At 38.6% G+C, this 15165-nt stretch overlaps 1 protein-coding gene across 4 annotated transcripts in view; it reads left to right on the top strand.

The window, feature by feature from the left end:
* RUNX1T1 (RUNX1 partner transcriptional co-repressor 1) overlaps positions 1-15165 on the top strand; it is a 143612-nt gene that overhangs the window by 112330 nt on the left and 16117 nt on the right. For all 4 annotated transcript variants that reach the window (XM_043601356.1, XM_043601355.1, XM_043601358.1 and 1 more), the window contains 2 exons: positions 8589-8657; positions 13824-14014. In XM_043601356.1, the coding sequence (XP_043457291.1) occupies positions 8589-8657; positions 13824-14014 (260 nt within the window). The remainder of the gene's footprint in view (positions 1-8588; positions 8658-13823; positions 14015-15165) is intronic.

Genomic DNA, 15165 nt, shown 5'->3' with positions numbered 1-15165 from the left:
CCCACTGCCACTTGCAAATTAGTAACGAAGGTGGCACTGTTGTCCAGTGACTTGACCTTGACTTAAGCTCGCGTAAATTCTTCATGAATTCTAGTTCTATACAGTTCTATAGCCGTGCTTTAGAAGTTGGATACTCAATATGTGGTCGTATTTTATATTAATATGTGAGTATTGTTGGGGTTATAAATAGAATACCGTCACAGATATATGGAAAAATCCTGAGCCCAGGAGAACTTTTGAGTGGCCTGTGAACTTTTGCCTTACAATTAATAACAAGATGTCACCGTTTACACTGCTGGCCACGACACGTGTGTCCCATCTGAGTAAACTTAGTGGTGATGGATGTGTGTTGATCCGTGTTCTGTCATTTCGTTTTCCTCCTTGCTTAGCTACATACCTGTCAGCTAACTCAGGTTAGGGCACAGTCCAGTTCGTGCCACAAACGAAACTAATGACATACACGTGCTGATCAGGCTCACGACTTTGGCCTCATTTATTGCCCATGGCTGATTCTCAAAAATTAAAAACTTGTATGTAGTGGCTGTGGATCATAGTATCTTTTTTATTAAAATTATTCCTTAGGCAGTAACGTTTCCTTTGTGCTTAGGCTTGTGGATTGCTACTGGTCGCTGAATGCTGAATGCCCATTACCGTAATAAGTGTTAGAATAAGAAAGACTCCAAGTCACTTACTTTACCCTCTGGGCGTTATTCTAAAGTGTGTTTTAAAGACAAATGTGCATGTATTAGGTTTTGTTAAGGCAAGCAATGAAAATAGGTTTCACTTTAATTTGAACCAACGATGGTCCACATAAAACTATTTAGAGCCGAGCTGGGTAAACATCCTCGTTTTCTTTTTCTTATTATGAATAAAAAATTGGCTAATCGTGATAGGCGTTTTCAGGACAAATAAGGAAGATATTTGTAAACATCCAGTATAGGCAAAAATTGAGAACCTTAAAGTAAATACAAGTTTAGAAGTGTTCAGTTTAACCCGCTTTATTGAACAGATTCGTTGAGTCAGTACTTACTTCTCGAATGTTTATTGTGTGCCAGGCATTGTGCTAGGCAGTGAGATAAAGGAAATTCTTCTTTCCTTCCCTTGAGGAACTTTTAGTCTATTAGAAAGATAGGTGGGGCCGTAGCTGGGGGCCTGGTATCAGATGCCACGTCAGGTTGGTTCCCTGAACTGACAAGACGAGTATTATCTGCTACCTACTGTAAAAGAAAAAGTTCAGAAACTGATAGGACTTAATGCCTACGTGTGTTATTTTCAGCACGCAGAATCTAGAATGCATTCGGTTGTCACCACTATTGCATCCACATTTGGGTGATGCAATTGTGTATTCTCCAGGAAGCTGGGTTTAGTTTCCCTGCTAATTAAAAGAATAAAGTTGGTTTCAAAACTTCTTAGGAGTACATAAATTAAATTATTTCCTGTGATGCTTCATGAACTCATAGTTTTGGTAATACGAGGTTGCTTTGACATTAAGCTTTTGTGGATGGTATTATTCAAAGGCTACAAGCATTTGCTTTCTTTGTTTGGACTCTGACTGTTTTCTTTTAACAAACAGTCATGCCCCTTAGGGACACAGAACCCTAGATTGCCTTTCAAGAAACCATCACAACTTTAGAGGTTAACTTGTCAAGAGCCACACGATGTGCAAGTTTAAGCATCCCGCATGTTATTTCGTTGTGCGTCCTTTCTTAGCCTTGAACTCTTTCAGTTTTGTTTCGTGGGGCTGGGCTGTGGCTCTAAGACAGCCGGTGGTTTGTAAACATGGACCACAGGCATTCACATTAGGCACTTCCTAAGGTTCTCTCCTAGGTTTTAGAGTTGAATGTATAGATGTGTAAACAGAGGATCGGAGATTACTGGTTGATGAGTCTATTTTCTGCTTCTGGAAAGTGTGGAGTGGCGTATGTGTGTGTATAGATAAGAGCTATGGATATGTCTATATCTTCACGTACTCGTAGATTTCCATATCCTACAGTAACGGTACACATGTTTCTTTTAGACTGATTCTCTCAGTTCTGCAGCTGCTTCCAAGGTCAAATGAGACCTGCAGAACTTCGGAATGATAATATAGGAGATTATCTTTAGTTCCAAATATTTCCTTGGTTACCTCCCTAGCTTGGAAACACTGGCAGTGTTTAGTCACACACAAACGTTCTGAACATTTTTAAACTGCATTTGGAGGGGACTGGACAGAGAACATAACCTCCATGACCGCTGTGTTATATTTACTGACTCCCGTGCTCACTTTCGAAATACAGCCATAGTGTTAAGTCAGTGTGAGGGATTAGTAAGAGAGCATGATTAATCTATTACCAATTAAATTTCGGGAATTTTCCCCAGATATTAAATAAAGGCCATTTTGAATAGCCTCTTGAACAAATTTAAAAATTGAGTACATACTGAACCTGTGATGTTATTTCTACTCTTTAAGTCCAAATCAGGTTGATATCTTGAAGGACTCTTCAAAATAATTGGGTTTTTTTTTTTCCCCCTAGAGATGAGATTTGTGTTATTTTTGTTGTTAACTCTTCACTTTCCAGGAAAAACTCCCAATATTCAAGTACTCAAGTTAGAAAGCTAATTCTTAACCCAGTTGTCTCTGTTTTCAAAGTATGACTTGTTCTTTGTACACTGAAGTTTTGTTACGTTGTGAATTTCACTGAAGAGCGAGTTAATGCCATCAGAATTGACGGATACAATCACTGAAATAGAATTGCTTTTGTACGTGCAGGTAGGTAGCTGCCCGTTAGCACTTCCCGCGCTCCCTCTGTTTATCCGGATCCCTCTGCTGCTGTTTTTCTCCACCTTTGTCTCCATTGCCCTTTTCTCTCAATGTGCTACTTGTATCACTGTCTTGGCTCCTAACATTTTATTTACTTTAAATTACTTTCTTTTTACTGCCTGTGGACTGTTCTAGAATCTTTCTACAGCTCATCTTGTATTTGTGTGCCTTCCTTCTGTGTTTCTCAAGAAGTCTTTTATACCATTAGAATTAAGAGAAGTATCGAATGATGGACTAATGTCGGAGCCTGAAACATATATCTTTGAAACAGGAATACATTTTTCCGGGTGTGTATGTGTGTGTGTGTGCGCGCGCGCGTGTTGTGAATGTGTGAATGTTGTGATGACAGTGTATGGAATTTTGAAAATACCTGCATGTATGTTTTGGTGAGGGTTGAACTCTTGCCAGAAAGGGAAATGTCAGAAAGAGGTTTTGGTTTCTTTTAAATGGAATGTAGAGTCAAGTTATTCATTCATAAAACGCTCAGAAATTCCAAGTTTGGCAAATTGATACCACCCTTGTCTCAAGTAGATTGGTAGGGAAATTGGTATTTTAAAATTCCACTGGTCAGAAAGCTTTATGATTGTCATATAATCAAATTATAGAATTTCTCATTACTGTCGAAAACCTCAGGAAATCTAGCGTGAAGGTTAAAAGCACAGATTGTTTGGATGCGAGCTTCTACTCCACTCCTTCCTAGTTTCATCACCTTTGGCAAGTAACTCTCTGTGCCTCACTTTCCTCATCTATAAAATGGGGATGTTTCTGTATTAGATGAGTTAATAGGTATAAATCATACAGTGCTCGACCTCTAGTAGAGTAATAGCTGTTGCTATTATGTCTAGCATGTAATCTCAAAAAGTACTTTATTTTTTTTTTAATTTTTTTTAATTTTTTTTTAACGTTTATTTATTTTTGAGACAGAGAGAGACAGAGCATGAACGGGGGAGGGGCAGAGAGAGAGGGAGACACAGAATCTGAAACAGGCTCCAGGCTCTGAGCGGTCAGCACAGAGCCCGACGCGGGGCTCGAACTCACGGACCGTGAGATCATGACCCGAGCTGAAGTCGGACGCTTAACCGACCAAGTCACCCAGGCGCCCCTCAAAAAGTACTTTAAAGGATAGTGGTGGGATAGTGTTTTTGCTTCGTATGCAAGATTATAAAATTAGAGTAGATTCTTAGGTATTTTTTCACTCTGGAAATGTCTCCAGTTTTTAGGTAGCTGCTTTATTTAACAAGCAGAAAAACTAGAAAAGGGGAATTCTGTTTTAGACTCAGTAAATAACGTTGTACCTTTGAGGCCCTACTTCATAATACAAGGCTATAGAAAAATAGTTTTCTCCCAACCAAAGAAATACATCTTTTCTTACCATCAGATTATAAAAACCACAACACGGTATTCAGAGTATATCTGCATATAAAAGTTTAGTGTTTTATACACTTATATTGATTCCTTTAAACCACACCATGAAATTCATTTCAAGACCATTCAGCTCAGCTCCTAAGGAAAGCGCCTACTGTATGTAAGTGTGTTGGGTTAAAAAAGATGGGAGTATTAGTTAAATATTCCCATCTTTTAAAAACAAGGAAAGATGATTACCTCCTCAAGCGCTGGGTATCTTTATTGTTAAAAACAGAAATCCTAGTGTAGTTCTGGCTTCTAGGTTTGGTTTGGGCTTCTGGGACACAATATTGAAGCTTTGGAATTTATTATCCTTAAAAATAATAAGTAGGATTTATAAAGATGAACTCACCTCACCTGTCCTTTCCTTTGACGGTTTTTGTGATCGATATTATCATGATCTCAGCCTCATTCTGCCCACTACAGGATGAAGGCCATACCTAGGTGCTGCCAAGTTTTGAGCCTTGCTGTCCTGGGTCAAATGAGGTCCCATTGGTTCTCCAAAGGCTATCAGCTCATCCCTTCATATATATTGATGGCGGCCCTTGATGTTTCTAGTATCCAATGGTCTCCATTCTTTCGTAAGTGTAGCGCATCTTCCATCTCATACATTGTAGATTGCTTTTTCTGTTCTTCCACGTTTCTGGTAACAACTCCCGCGCCTTGACGCAGTCTCCTCTTTGCATAGATGTGTTGTCCTCCGGAGGCCCCTCCTCTTCTCCTCTCACCCCCAAGCAATTTGCTTCCCAGAGCGAGCCATACTGATGTAGGGCTTTTCTACAATTTTGCAGTTTTAAAGTAGTTACGTATGTATACATTTCACATTTTAAGCCATCTCTTACCTTTGTTTCTGTGACTACGTTTTACAACAGCTATCCATTTTATAGCAACTGGTATTTTATAGGTGGTTAATATTTAATGGTTTAAAAATTAGGTTCTTTAAAATCTGGGCCTTAAAAACATAAGGTATTTTGCATAGGTTTGTCTAGAGCAGTCAATATTCTATCCTAAGGAAGCCTTGGGAGATAAGTTGTCTCTTGTCATGTTGAGCAACTTCAGGATGTTTTGTTTGTTTGTTTTGGGTTTTTTAAAATGTTTATTTTGAGAGAGAGAGCGAGAGACAACAAGACAAGATGTGTGAGTGGGGGGAGGGGCAGAGAGAGGGAGAGAGAGAATCCCAAGCAGGCTCCATACTGTCATCAGCGTGGAGCTCGACGCAGGGCTTGATCTCACAAATGGGATCATGACCTGGGCTGAAATCAAGAGTCAGATGCTTAACTGACTGAGCCACCCAGGTACCCCTGGATTTATTTTTGTTTTTTAAACTCAACATTGCCTATATAGACACTGTTATTGCTGCTACTTCAACAGAAGATAGTACGTTTATTAGTCATTTGGTTTCTGTAGTGACAGTGGTATTCATCAGTGTATCAAAAATAGAATCTGAGGAATACACGTATTGATCATTCATTTGGTTGGTAGACCTGATGCTTAGCTAGGACACAGTAACTTAAAACTGGAGAGGGTATTGTAAAGTATGTATGTATGTATGTGTGTATATATATATATATATATATATATATATATATATATGTAAATATTTGTCTATTTTATAAAAATAATTTACCTGCTTTAGATTCTTCTCTTATTTTGAAAAGAAATTATTTAAGGAGGTAGAGTGGGATTAAAAGGATTTTTGCTTGGTCGGCTGTGGTGTTTCTATCAGGTGTCAAGGTGAGGTGGAATATAAGTTTATATGTCACTGTGAATTTTAGGGAGATACAGACAAGGTGAAATACTGCACAACTTTCCAGTATGGGAAGTGCATGGACCTTCACAATCTCTATTGTACAGCCCCTAGGAAGGTGACACATAATTAAGCCTTGGACATTATCTTTGAGTAAATTTGGGGGCTATCAACATTCATGAGTTTTAAATAAAATTTATAAGAGTATCATGTAAGAAAGTTGAGAACTTTCCAACAAGGAATAAGGCAGTGAATTACTAACTATGTAAATAACTTCTATCCCCAAGTGACATGCTCGGAATAAAAAATCACTGTTGTATATTGCTTAATCCAAATCTCTTCAGAGTTGTTTGTTTGTTTTCTTTTTTAAGTTTCATGTTATATGGATTTAAGTGCTAGGAGAAAGAAGAAATTTTAAGGTGCTTTTTTTTCCACCTTAATTCTTGATGAGGAAATAAGTATCCATTCTTACTGGGCAGCCTACGAAATAATAATAATAACGATAATAATAACAAAGGTAATAGCATGTAACGTCTAATGAGAGTTTGGGATGTGTGGTTCCCAGCATGCAATAGGAAGTACCTCGTTCAGTCTCCATAGCAGTGCACCTAGATGTTGTATTAGTGTCCCCACTTGATAGATATGGTGACTGAGACCTGGAGAAACTAGCTTGCTCAATGTCACCAGCCTAGAATATGGCCAAGCCGGGATTCAACTTCACTGGGCTCTAGAACAAACTCTCTTCGGCCTATGCTCTCTGGGGCCAGTAATTAGTATCTTTCACGCGTGGCCTGTGGATAACGTAACATTACCTTTCCCGTTCCCTGTAATAACAATTGGCCATTTATTAAAAAATATAATTTTTATAAGGGTATTGATCTTTTCTTAATCCAATAATTGGAAAACACTTTTTTTTTTTTTGCTTCTTTGGGGAAGGCATGATTTTTCTGTTTCTCTTCAGACTTTACATATCTATTCTTATCTAATAAATTATACTTAAGCCAAAATCTGTTCCCAGAAATTGTCTTGAAAAGCTGCCATAAGTTCATCTCTGATTCATTGTGCTGTATGGCTAAATGTGAACTTGATTACACTTTCTTTATTTCTTTCGGAAACAGTTATAGTGGTGTGGAAGTTAAATCTTGACAAATCTAATTAGCCATATCATATTTGCTTGAAGTGGTGTGTGCTCCAAACAGTTTTATCTAGCTGTTTTAAGGATGAAAATTACCTAACTAAAAGCATTTTGGTTTTCATCATTTTCCTTATAGAAGTCAATGTGTGCATGAGAATGCAAGGGTATTCCAGTCTATCCAATTATCAAGTAATTATGAAATTATAATGAAAACTGAAAATAAAATTATATATTTGGAATAATTTTAGATTTGAAGAAACATTGCAGAGATAATACAGAGTTTCCAAATGCCCTTCATTAAGATATAATAAGCTTTTGCTAATTCAGAATAGTTGGGGAAATCTTCAGTTTTAGTCAGCTGATAAATCTGTGTGCCCTACAAGGAACCAAAACATTCAAATCTATTTAAGGCATTCAAATGTAAAATTGTGTATGTACTTAGCTAAATTGATTGGGCTTTTCTGTTGTCTATACTCTGTATTCTGCTACTTGACATTTTTTATAAATGTAGGGAAATTTTTAATGACTTGACATTTATCATGGGTTGAATGATTGTTGTATTTAGAAAAGTTGAAGTGATTTTTTTCTTCCCCCAAGCCCCTAAATACATAGGCTTTCAGGGAAAATTCAATGTGGAAGACATATAGTATATATTTTAACTATGGAAGACTGTATACACTTTATTTTCAAGCATATATAGGAAAATATTAAAGGTGTCCTGCCATTTCCATGAGCATGTTATTTTGGAGGTTAGCATTCCTACATCAGTTTTCTTATGATGTTTTCTCAAACTTTTAAAATTTGCCAAGTATGATAAGCACATTTCATTTAATGTGAGATGTCATTTTCTTTTTTGGAAAGCAGGTACTGATTCTGTTTTGTTAACCAAATACCTCTGAATCCATTCTAATGATTCTCTCTTGCTTCCACACGTCAAACCCATATGATCTAATGTGTGTGAAAATGTTTCGTGCTCAGCGAGATTTTTAAGAAGTAGTTGTGAGAACTGGTTAGCCATGGAGTAAGGCTCACTATTTACTGAAAGGTGGTGGAATCAGAGCTGTGTGAAAATTAACATTAGCCTAAGATTTGAGTTTCTACCTACCAGTTTGACTCTTGGAAGGAAAACTACCAAACACCATTCATATTCTTTAACAAAATAAAGTATGCCTATGAAAATCCCCACAGTTGAGAGCGTTCTGGGAGCAGTGCTCCCAGACATCATAGTGTATAATGAAATCATGGAAGTTGTTGAATTTCGAGCATCCAAGGCATTTAGACCAATGGCCTTCTGTTTTCCTTGAGCTCTAATGACCGGCCTTGCTCTTCGTGTTTATTTTCTAGGAGTGAAATGCTCGGCCTTTTAAAAATTATGTTTTTGTAGAGCAGCCAAGAGAACAGGCATGGCCGGTTTCTACTGTGTGTAATGACATAACATGCTTATGGTGCTTTCTCCCCCCCCCCCCCACCCCCCAACCCCCTGCTTTGCATCCTTTTCCTAGATGCGCATCGGGAATTCCTTCACAGGCCTGCTTCTGGATACGTGCCAGAGGAGATCTGGAAGAAAGCTGGTAAGAACTGTTGAAAACACGCGTCTAGCGTTCTAGCAGCTGTGCACAGTTGTTCATGCAGCCATGTGAGGAGCGACAAGGAGGGCCTTTCCTGCTAACGACAACAAAAACAAAACAGCCCCCCGCCACAAACCAAAATTTTAAAATCCTAATTAATATTCTCCACCCGGGCCTTATTAGAACATGGAATCGTTTTTATTTTGGTAGCAGCTGCCAGTGCCATGTAAGTGACCGTCTGGCAGTCTTTCTGTTAGGATCCTCCGTTTTTCAGGTGCTTTCATGGTTTCAGGCCGAAAGCTGGCCTAAGAGGTCTCAGCTTACGTGCGGTGTGTTCTTAATGGAAAAAAACTTGTAGTGTTTTAGAAATTAAATCGCCTACGTCTGTCTTTTCGGCTGATTTTGTAAAATGGAGATATAATCGACACGTCTCCTAAATTCTTAAGAAAATCTCAGCAAAACTAGTTGACTAGTTTTTTTTTAAATGTTTACACGTTGTTTGAGAGAGACAAAGCACGAGTGGGGGAGGGACAGAGACAGAGGGAGACCCAGAATCCGAAGCAGGCTCCAGGCTCTGAGCTGTCAGCACAGAGCCCAATGCGGGGCTCGAACCCACAAACCTCAAGATCATGACCTGAGCCGAAGTCGGACGGTTAACCCACTGAGCCACCCAGGTGTGCCCCAAGGCACTCTGAGATGTTATGATTACAACCAGTATCTGAAATTGATCTGTTCTAATTAATATTCAAGGACCATAGCTAAGTTATTTTCTAAGTTAAATGACAAAGTTGCTTAACTTCTGTTTTTCCCCACCATATACACCATCATATTTTCATTAAGAGATACTGCTCTACCTTTGGGGGCTGATTTCAAGTTCTTGGTCACACGTTGACTTTACACAGTTCAGATCTGGCAGAATCTTGGTGGACCACCAACACTAAAAGTTCAGTCAAAGCCTTGCAAAAACCAACTCAAGAGATAAATCCATAAGCCTGTTTCAGGAGTTAAAAGATGATGTGACAGACACAGACTGTGACTTTGAGCTGCCATAACCCCAACTATGAAAATAGTTTGACTTGAGAAACTGGAAAATACTACTTCTGCAAAGGATCACCTGGGTGTTGGGCTAGGAACCCTATTCAAGGAGAAATAGTCAAGGGAAAGGGTCTCTTTGGGTTGTGATTTGACCCAGCTGTGTCTGTAGTTTTTTTGCAGCTTGTTGACAATCTGATCATTTGGCTCTTATCCAAGACTTTTTATAGCTTTCTCAAAGAAATACCTGTTTTTGTAAGAGTGGTAAGGAGTGTCCAAATCTGATAGTATTCTAGGCTTCGTGACTTAGATAGAGAACCAGAAAACTCTCTTGCATGTCTAGTATACAAATCAGACAGATCATTCAGTTTAAAGGTTAAATATATATGTTGCTCAGCTGCATAGTATAATTAGATTTATAGAATCACCTCTAAGATTTCTACATGGGTCACAGCATACTCCCAAGCTGTTAAAATGTGCTGAGTGTCACCTGTCTGGAAAAGGAATGGCTACATCTTCTTTCTGATCACTTTTTCTTCCCCAGTTTTAAGCTGTCAGTGCAACTTACTCCACTAAGAGATATAAAGAATTGCCATTTTGGACAGCAGAAGGATGACATTTTATGTTGTGGGAGAGAGTCTTTTCTCTGTATTTCCCTTATTTATGTGTCTTTAAGTTAAATCCATGATCGTCCATAAAGAAAAATTGACGGTAAAGTCTTGTGTAATCCAAATTCTTTTTCTGTGCTATTATCTGCTCAAGTCTTTGTTTGACTGCTATTAAGTGAGAGCAGATTTTTCTGAATAGACCACCGTTGTGGGAAAGTCAACTTGAATAGCTATGCACAAAGGAAGTCCTACCATAAGTGGTAAGCAGTGGAAGCGGATTCAAAACCGCACTGTATATTTTCCACGTAATCACGTTTTTAAAAAATTCAACATGTCGTAATCTATCGAGTCCCCGATTATTTTTCCTCACTGTTTTGTGGGTTCCTGAAACTAATTCTGGATATACTTGACACGGCGGGGGCTTCACGAGGAGAGAAAGAGCAATACTTTTATCGTGTAAACATTTTTTAGATGTGCTGTATTCTATCGTAGGTTTTCCATTTCAAATATGACTTAGGAGTGCTGTCGATTAAATTTGTGTTCTTCTCACAGTGGTATCCCTAATCTGCTGCATAAGAACAGTGTGGGGATAGTTTTCCATGGATGGATGCTAATATTAAGGAGTATATTAAATCTCCAAAGTACAGGTGGCAGTTTCATCTGGAAATCTTGAATAACTACTTACAATATTTATCTTTATAGGCTTCTTGAAAAGCATTTGTGGTGTTCATAGTGTCAAGGCATCCAGCATGATGAAAACACCAAGGGCAGAATGTAACATCTGCAACTCAGCTTGTTACAATTTGAAAGCTTTTCCCCCCAAGATTCTAAAATTTGCTGTGGGCAAAAATTTTTTTAGAAGAAAACCTACAAAGTGTATCTTTGCAATCAAAGCATTATACATTACCTTTGTGGCAAAAGAAAGTAAATAAAAGAAAACTTAAAGCATTTGAAAAATATCAAAGGGGCAGAGCTCTCAATTCAATGTTGTATAACCAGCACATCCTTTTTCACAGAAAATTATAATTGCAGAAAGTATATCCTGTGCATGAAAGTATATCATATAATATTTAGCACCATTTTATTCTGAAATGATTTGAGACTTGCAGAAAAGTTGCAAAAAAAACAGTGTAAAAAACTCCCTTATACCTTTTACCCAGTTTCCCCAATTTTACTGTACTGGCTTTAATATCTTTCTTTTCTTCTTTTCTTCTCTCTCTCTTTTTTTCCCCTGTTATACGTATTTTTTGCCATCCATTTGAGAGTAAGTCGCATACGCGATGCCCTTTGACCCTAACGATTTTAGTGTGTATTAACTGAGACCAAGGACATTCTCTTATATAAGTACCAAAATCAGGACATTAACAGTATTTAACTCACAGACCTCATTCAAATTCCTCATGTTGCCCCAGTAATAGTTTACAACGTAATATAACAATATACATTATTTGAATATTTGGGATCCTAACAAATGTTGAAGGACCCATCAATTTTCTCCTACAATTAGTATTTTTTAAAAGCAGCAGCAAAAGCAACAGAACACGCTGTAAAGGTATGAAAACTCTTCATCAAATTGGGGAAAAAATCCAGCATAAAGATGGTTTTCAAGTCACAACCGAGTGTTTTCTTCAGTATATTTCTTTTTCAAACGATCAGTGAATGTTTGCAGTTGGTAATAAATATTCAAGCACCTTGCACATGTCCTACCAACTCTCTTTGCTGATCTGTATATGCCTGTGGGATTAGAATAGGAATGCATAATTTAAATATAAATTGCCTGATTTGCATACACAATTAGTCAAGCTACAGCTTTGATCGTAAGCAAAAATTATTGTCCTGTATTACCACTTAGATAGAATTTTAATTCACCTTGAATATTCAAACTAAATTAGACCCTGGCTGTATAGTTAGAAGGGCAGTACTTTCCTGGTCCCCCAGGTCGTTTACGGTAGAGTAATAAAGGCATCTTTTCCCCTCCTGGTGAAGAACGTGCTTCCAACTCTGTGCAGTGCTCTGTTTCTGTCCAGATTTTAAATGGCATCTCTCTTAAAGCAACCAACAAAGGCTTAACATATTTTAGTTAATATTTCCGGTCTGGATCGTTCCCTTATATTTTAGTTTGTAAAAACATAGGAGACAGTAAACTGCAAGTGAAAGGACTTCAGATATAATGTTGTTAAAGGGACAGAAGCTACAAAAGTCATGACAGCTAATTAATAGTGGAAGGCTTTTGATGATCCTCACGTCCTGGACTGTAGATGTGTGGAATAAACCACAGACGTGTAAGAAACCATGGGAGTATTTGCATCTCTTACATTTTTAATCTACAGTAAAACATTTTTATTAGGAATCTATGTTTTTAATTAAACAGAACATTTAATTAAGGTGCTTTTTAAGTGGGTGAAACAATTAAGTGCAAACACTTGAATGAAACATGTCATAATTAGTTTTAATAGAGTGTTAATTGGTACTAGGTTTGCCAAGTTAATAATTACTGCTTATTAAATTTTCAATTAATCATTGTCATTTTGCTTTGAATAAAGATGAAAATTAGATAAACTAATTTAGGGGGAGGATATTTTCCCTTGTTAATTAGAACAGTTAATTTTTTTTAATGGAAATTACTTGTTTTAGTTGTCAATCTCATATTGTACATTAGTCAAATCTTTGCACCCTTTCCACAGCCAAAAATAAAGAGCTAATTTGACACCTTGCAGGTTTCCAGGCAGGCCTGATTGTTTTGGCCTCTGGTAGGGTTCAATTACATTTGTCTAGTGCAACAGTTGGTTATGTGAAGCTGTGTATGTGTTCAGTTGAATAGGTGGACAACGGCTTAAAATATGGAAATGAGAAAATGATTTTTAAAAATCCCTATCATTCAGTCTGTACAGACATATATCCACATTACTCAAGAAATGACTTAAGAAAAAGAGAAGCTGGATCATCTGTTTCATCATGGATTGTCTTTACAGGGTCTACACTGTTCAGTTGCCATCTGAATGCCCTTTCACTACTGTGCTGTATGTTTCACCAGCAAAATAATTGTTAGCACTTATACGTGTAGATGCGTAAAGTCCATCCCCTTCCTATTTTTGTTTTGAAAGCTTTACTCATGCGCTCCCTACGTGCATATTACCCCATAGCATTGTGGCAAACCACCTTAATATAGATGTCCGAATTATCCAGAAAGGTTTCTTGTGGTCGTTTTGTCCTTTAACTCTTTACGTTTGGTGTCATAATCATTTCTGGAGGTACTGGTTTGGTAGAAAAGTGGTAGTGATGCTACATTAGTTTAAAAAATATTCCCAGACATGCAAGTTAAAGGGGAAAACAAAAAATCTCACTCTTTGTTTTCCTAAATGAATTTCCAAAATCTGCTGGCTTTTTAGACAGCCAGGACAACTGCCCAATACCTGGGATGAGAGTCATGCCTGTAGACTATAGAATTCTGTTTACCAGTGATCAGTATCCAAGGTCCCGTGCTAACAGGGAAATCTTCTCTTGTCCCGTGTGGCCTGCCCGCACGCAGAGGAGGCGGTCAACGAGGTGAAGCGCCAGGCGATGACCGAGCTGCAGAAGGCCGTGTCTGAGGCCGAGCGGAAAGCCCACGACATGATCACGACCGAGCGCGCCAAGATGGAGCGCACGGTGGCTGAGGCCAAGCGGCAGGCGGCGGAGGACGCGCTGGCCGTCATCAATCAGCAGGAGGATTCGAGCGAGGTGAGGTGCTAGGGGGAGCTTCCAAGGCACGCAGGGCGTTTCCGCTAGTCCGAGCGCTTGCTTTTGATTCCAGGAGGTCACAAGTAAAAGCGGGTACTGGCTTTTAGACAAACCGATCTGCAGGGGCAAAATGAGAATAATTTGGGTGGGGGCGGGGGGGGGGGCATTCCAGCACTTGTGGAATCCATCAAGAGCTGATCAAATGTTGTCTAAAAGTACAACTCTGCCAAGAAAAGGTTTTTAATATATTTGGTGGGTAATAGATTCAAGTGAAATTCTCATAGCTTCTTAGCACGGCTGTGGGCACACGTGTATGTCAGTGTGTGTGTGTGTGTGTGTGTGTGCCCGCGCGCGTGTGTGTGTGTGTATGGTTTCCTTCTAATACAAGGGGTTTAATAGAGACGTCCTGTGCAAACGTGCTCTCCCCAAGATATGACATGGCTGGGATCACAGCCACCCCCTTAACCATTGGTCCTAAAGTCCAGTGCGAAAACAGCACCTGCCTCAATTCAGCGTTTCTGAGAGATCTTCTTTCTGCACGATCTGTTTCTCCCCTTATTTGTAATAACCATTATGCGAGTCATTTCATAGCATAACATCACAGTCGTCACAATATCATTTGGTATTATTTCAGCATATTAAAACACACACACGCACACATAGCCCAAATGGCTCAAGGATCTGGGAAGTAACTAACACACAGTACCTAACAACGCTATTTAAAATAGAGCCCGTAACATCAGAACAACGTAGCGATGCTTCGCATTAATGAATGCAGTGCCACAATCCCCGCCACCCCGCAGTAACTTTAGATAAAGGGCTGTAGTGAGCTAGTCTCACCAAGCTGAACTAGCAAGAGCGTCAACTGATAAATCAATGGTCTACTACAATACATATCTATAATTTGTGAGGGAGAGTAAGAATTTAATTTGTACCAGGCTTCTCTGTAGATGAAAGACCCTGCGGGAATCACTCCATGCCCAGAGTTTCTATTTAATGTGTAGCAGATGAATAACAAGGGGACAAAAGGAATTGATTTTCAACATTTGAAAGTTTCTCAGGAAAAGAGGGACAAAGAGAAGTTTATCTACCCTTTAACTGCTGACTTTTCCGTTGTCGAATTAAGCTAGACATAAATTCAATTTTATTTG

Source organism: Prionailurus bengalensis, chromosome F2 (genome assembly GCF_016509475.1).
Source record: "Prionailurus bengalensis isolate Pbe53 chromosome F2, Fcat_Pben_1.1_paternal_pri, whole genome shotgun sequence".
Lineage (NCBI taxonomy): Eukaryota > Metazoa > Chordata > Mammalia > Carnivora > Felidae > Prionailurus > Prionailurus bengalensis.
The sequence above is the reverse complement of the archived record's forward strand: the minus strand, read 5'-3'. Positions and strand labels throughout refer to the sequence as shown.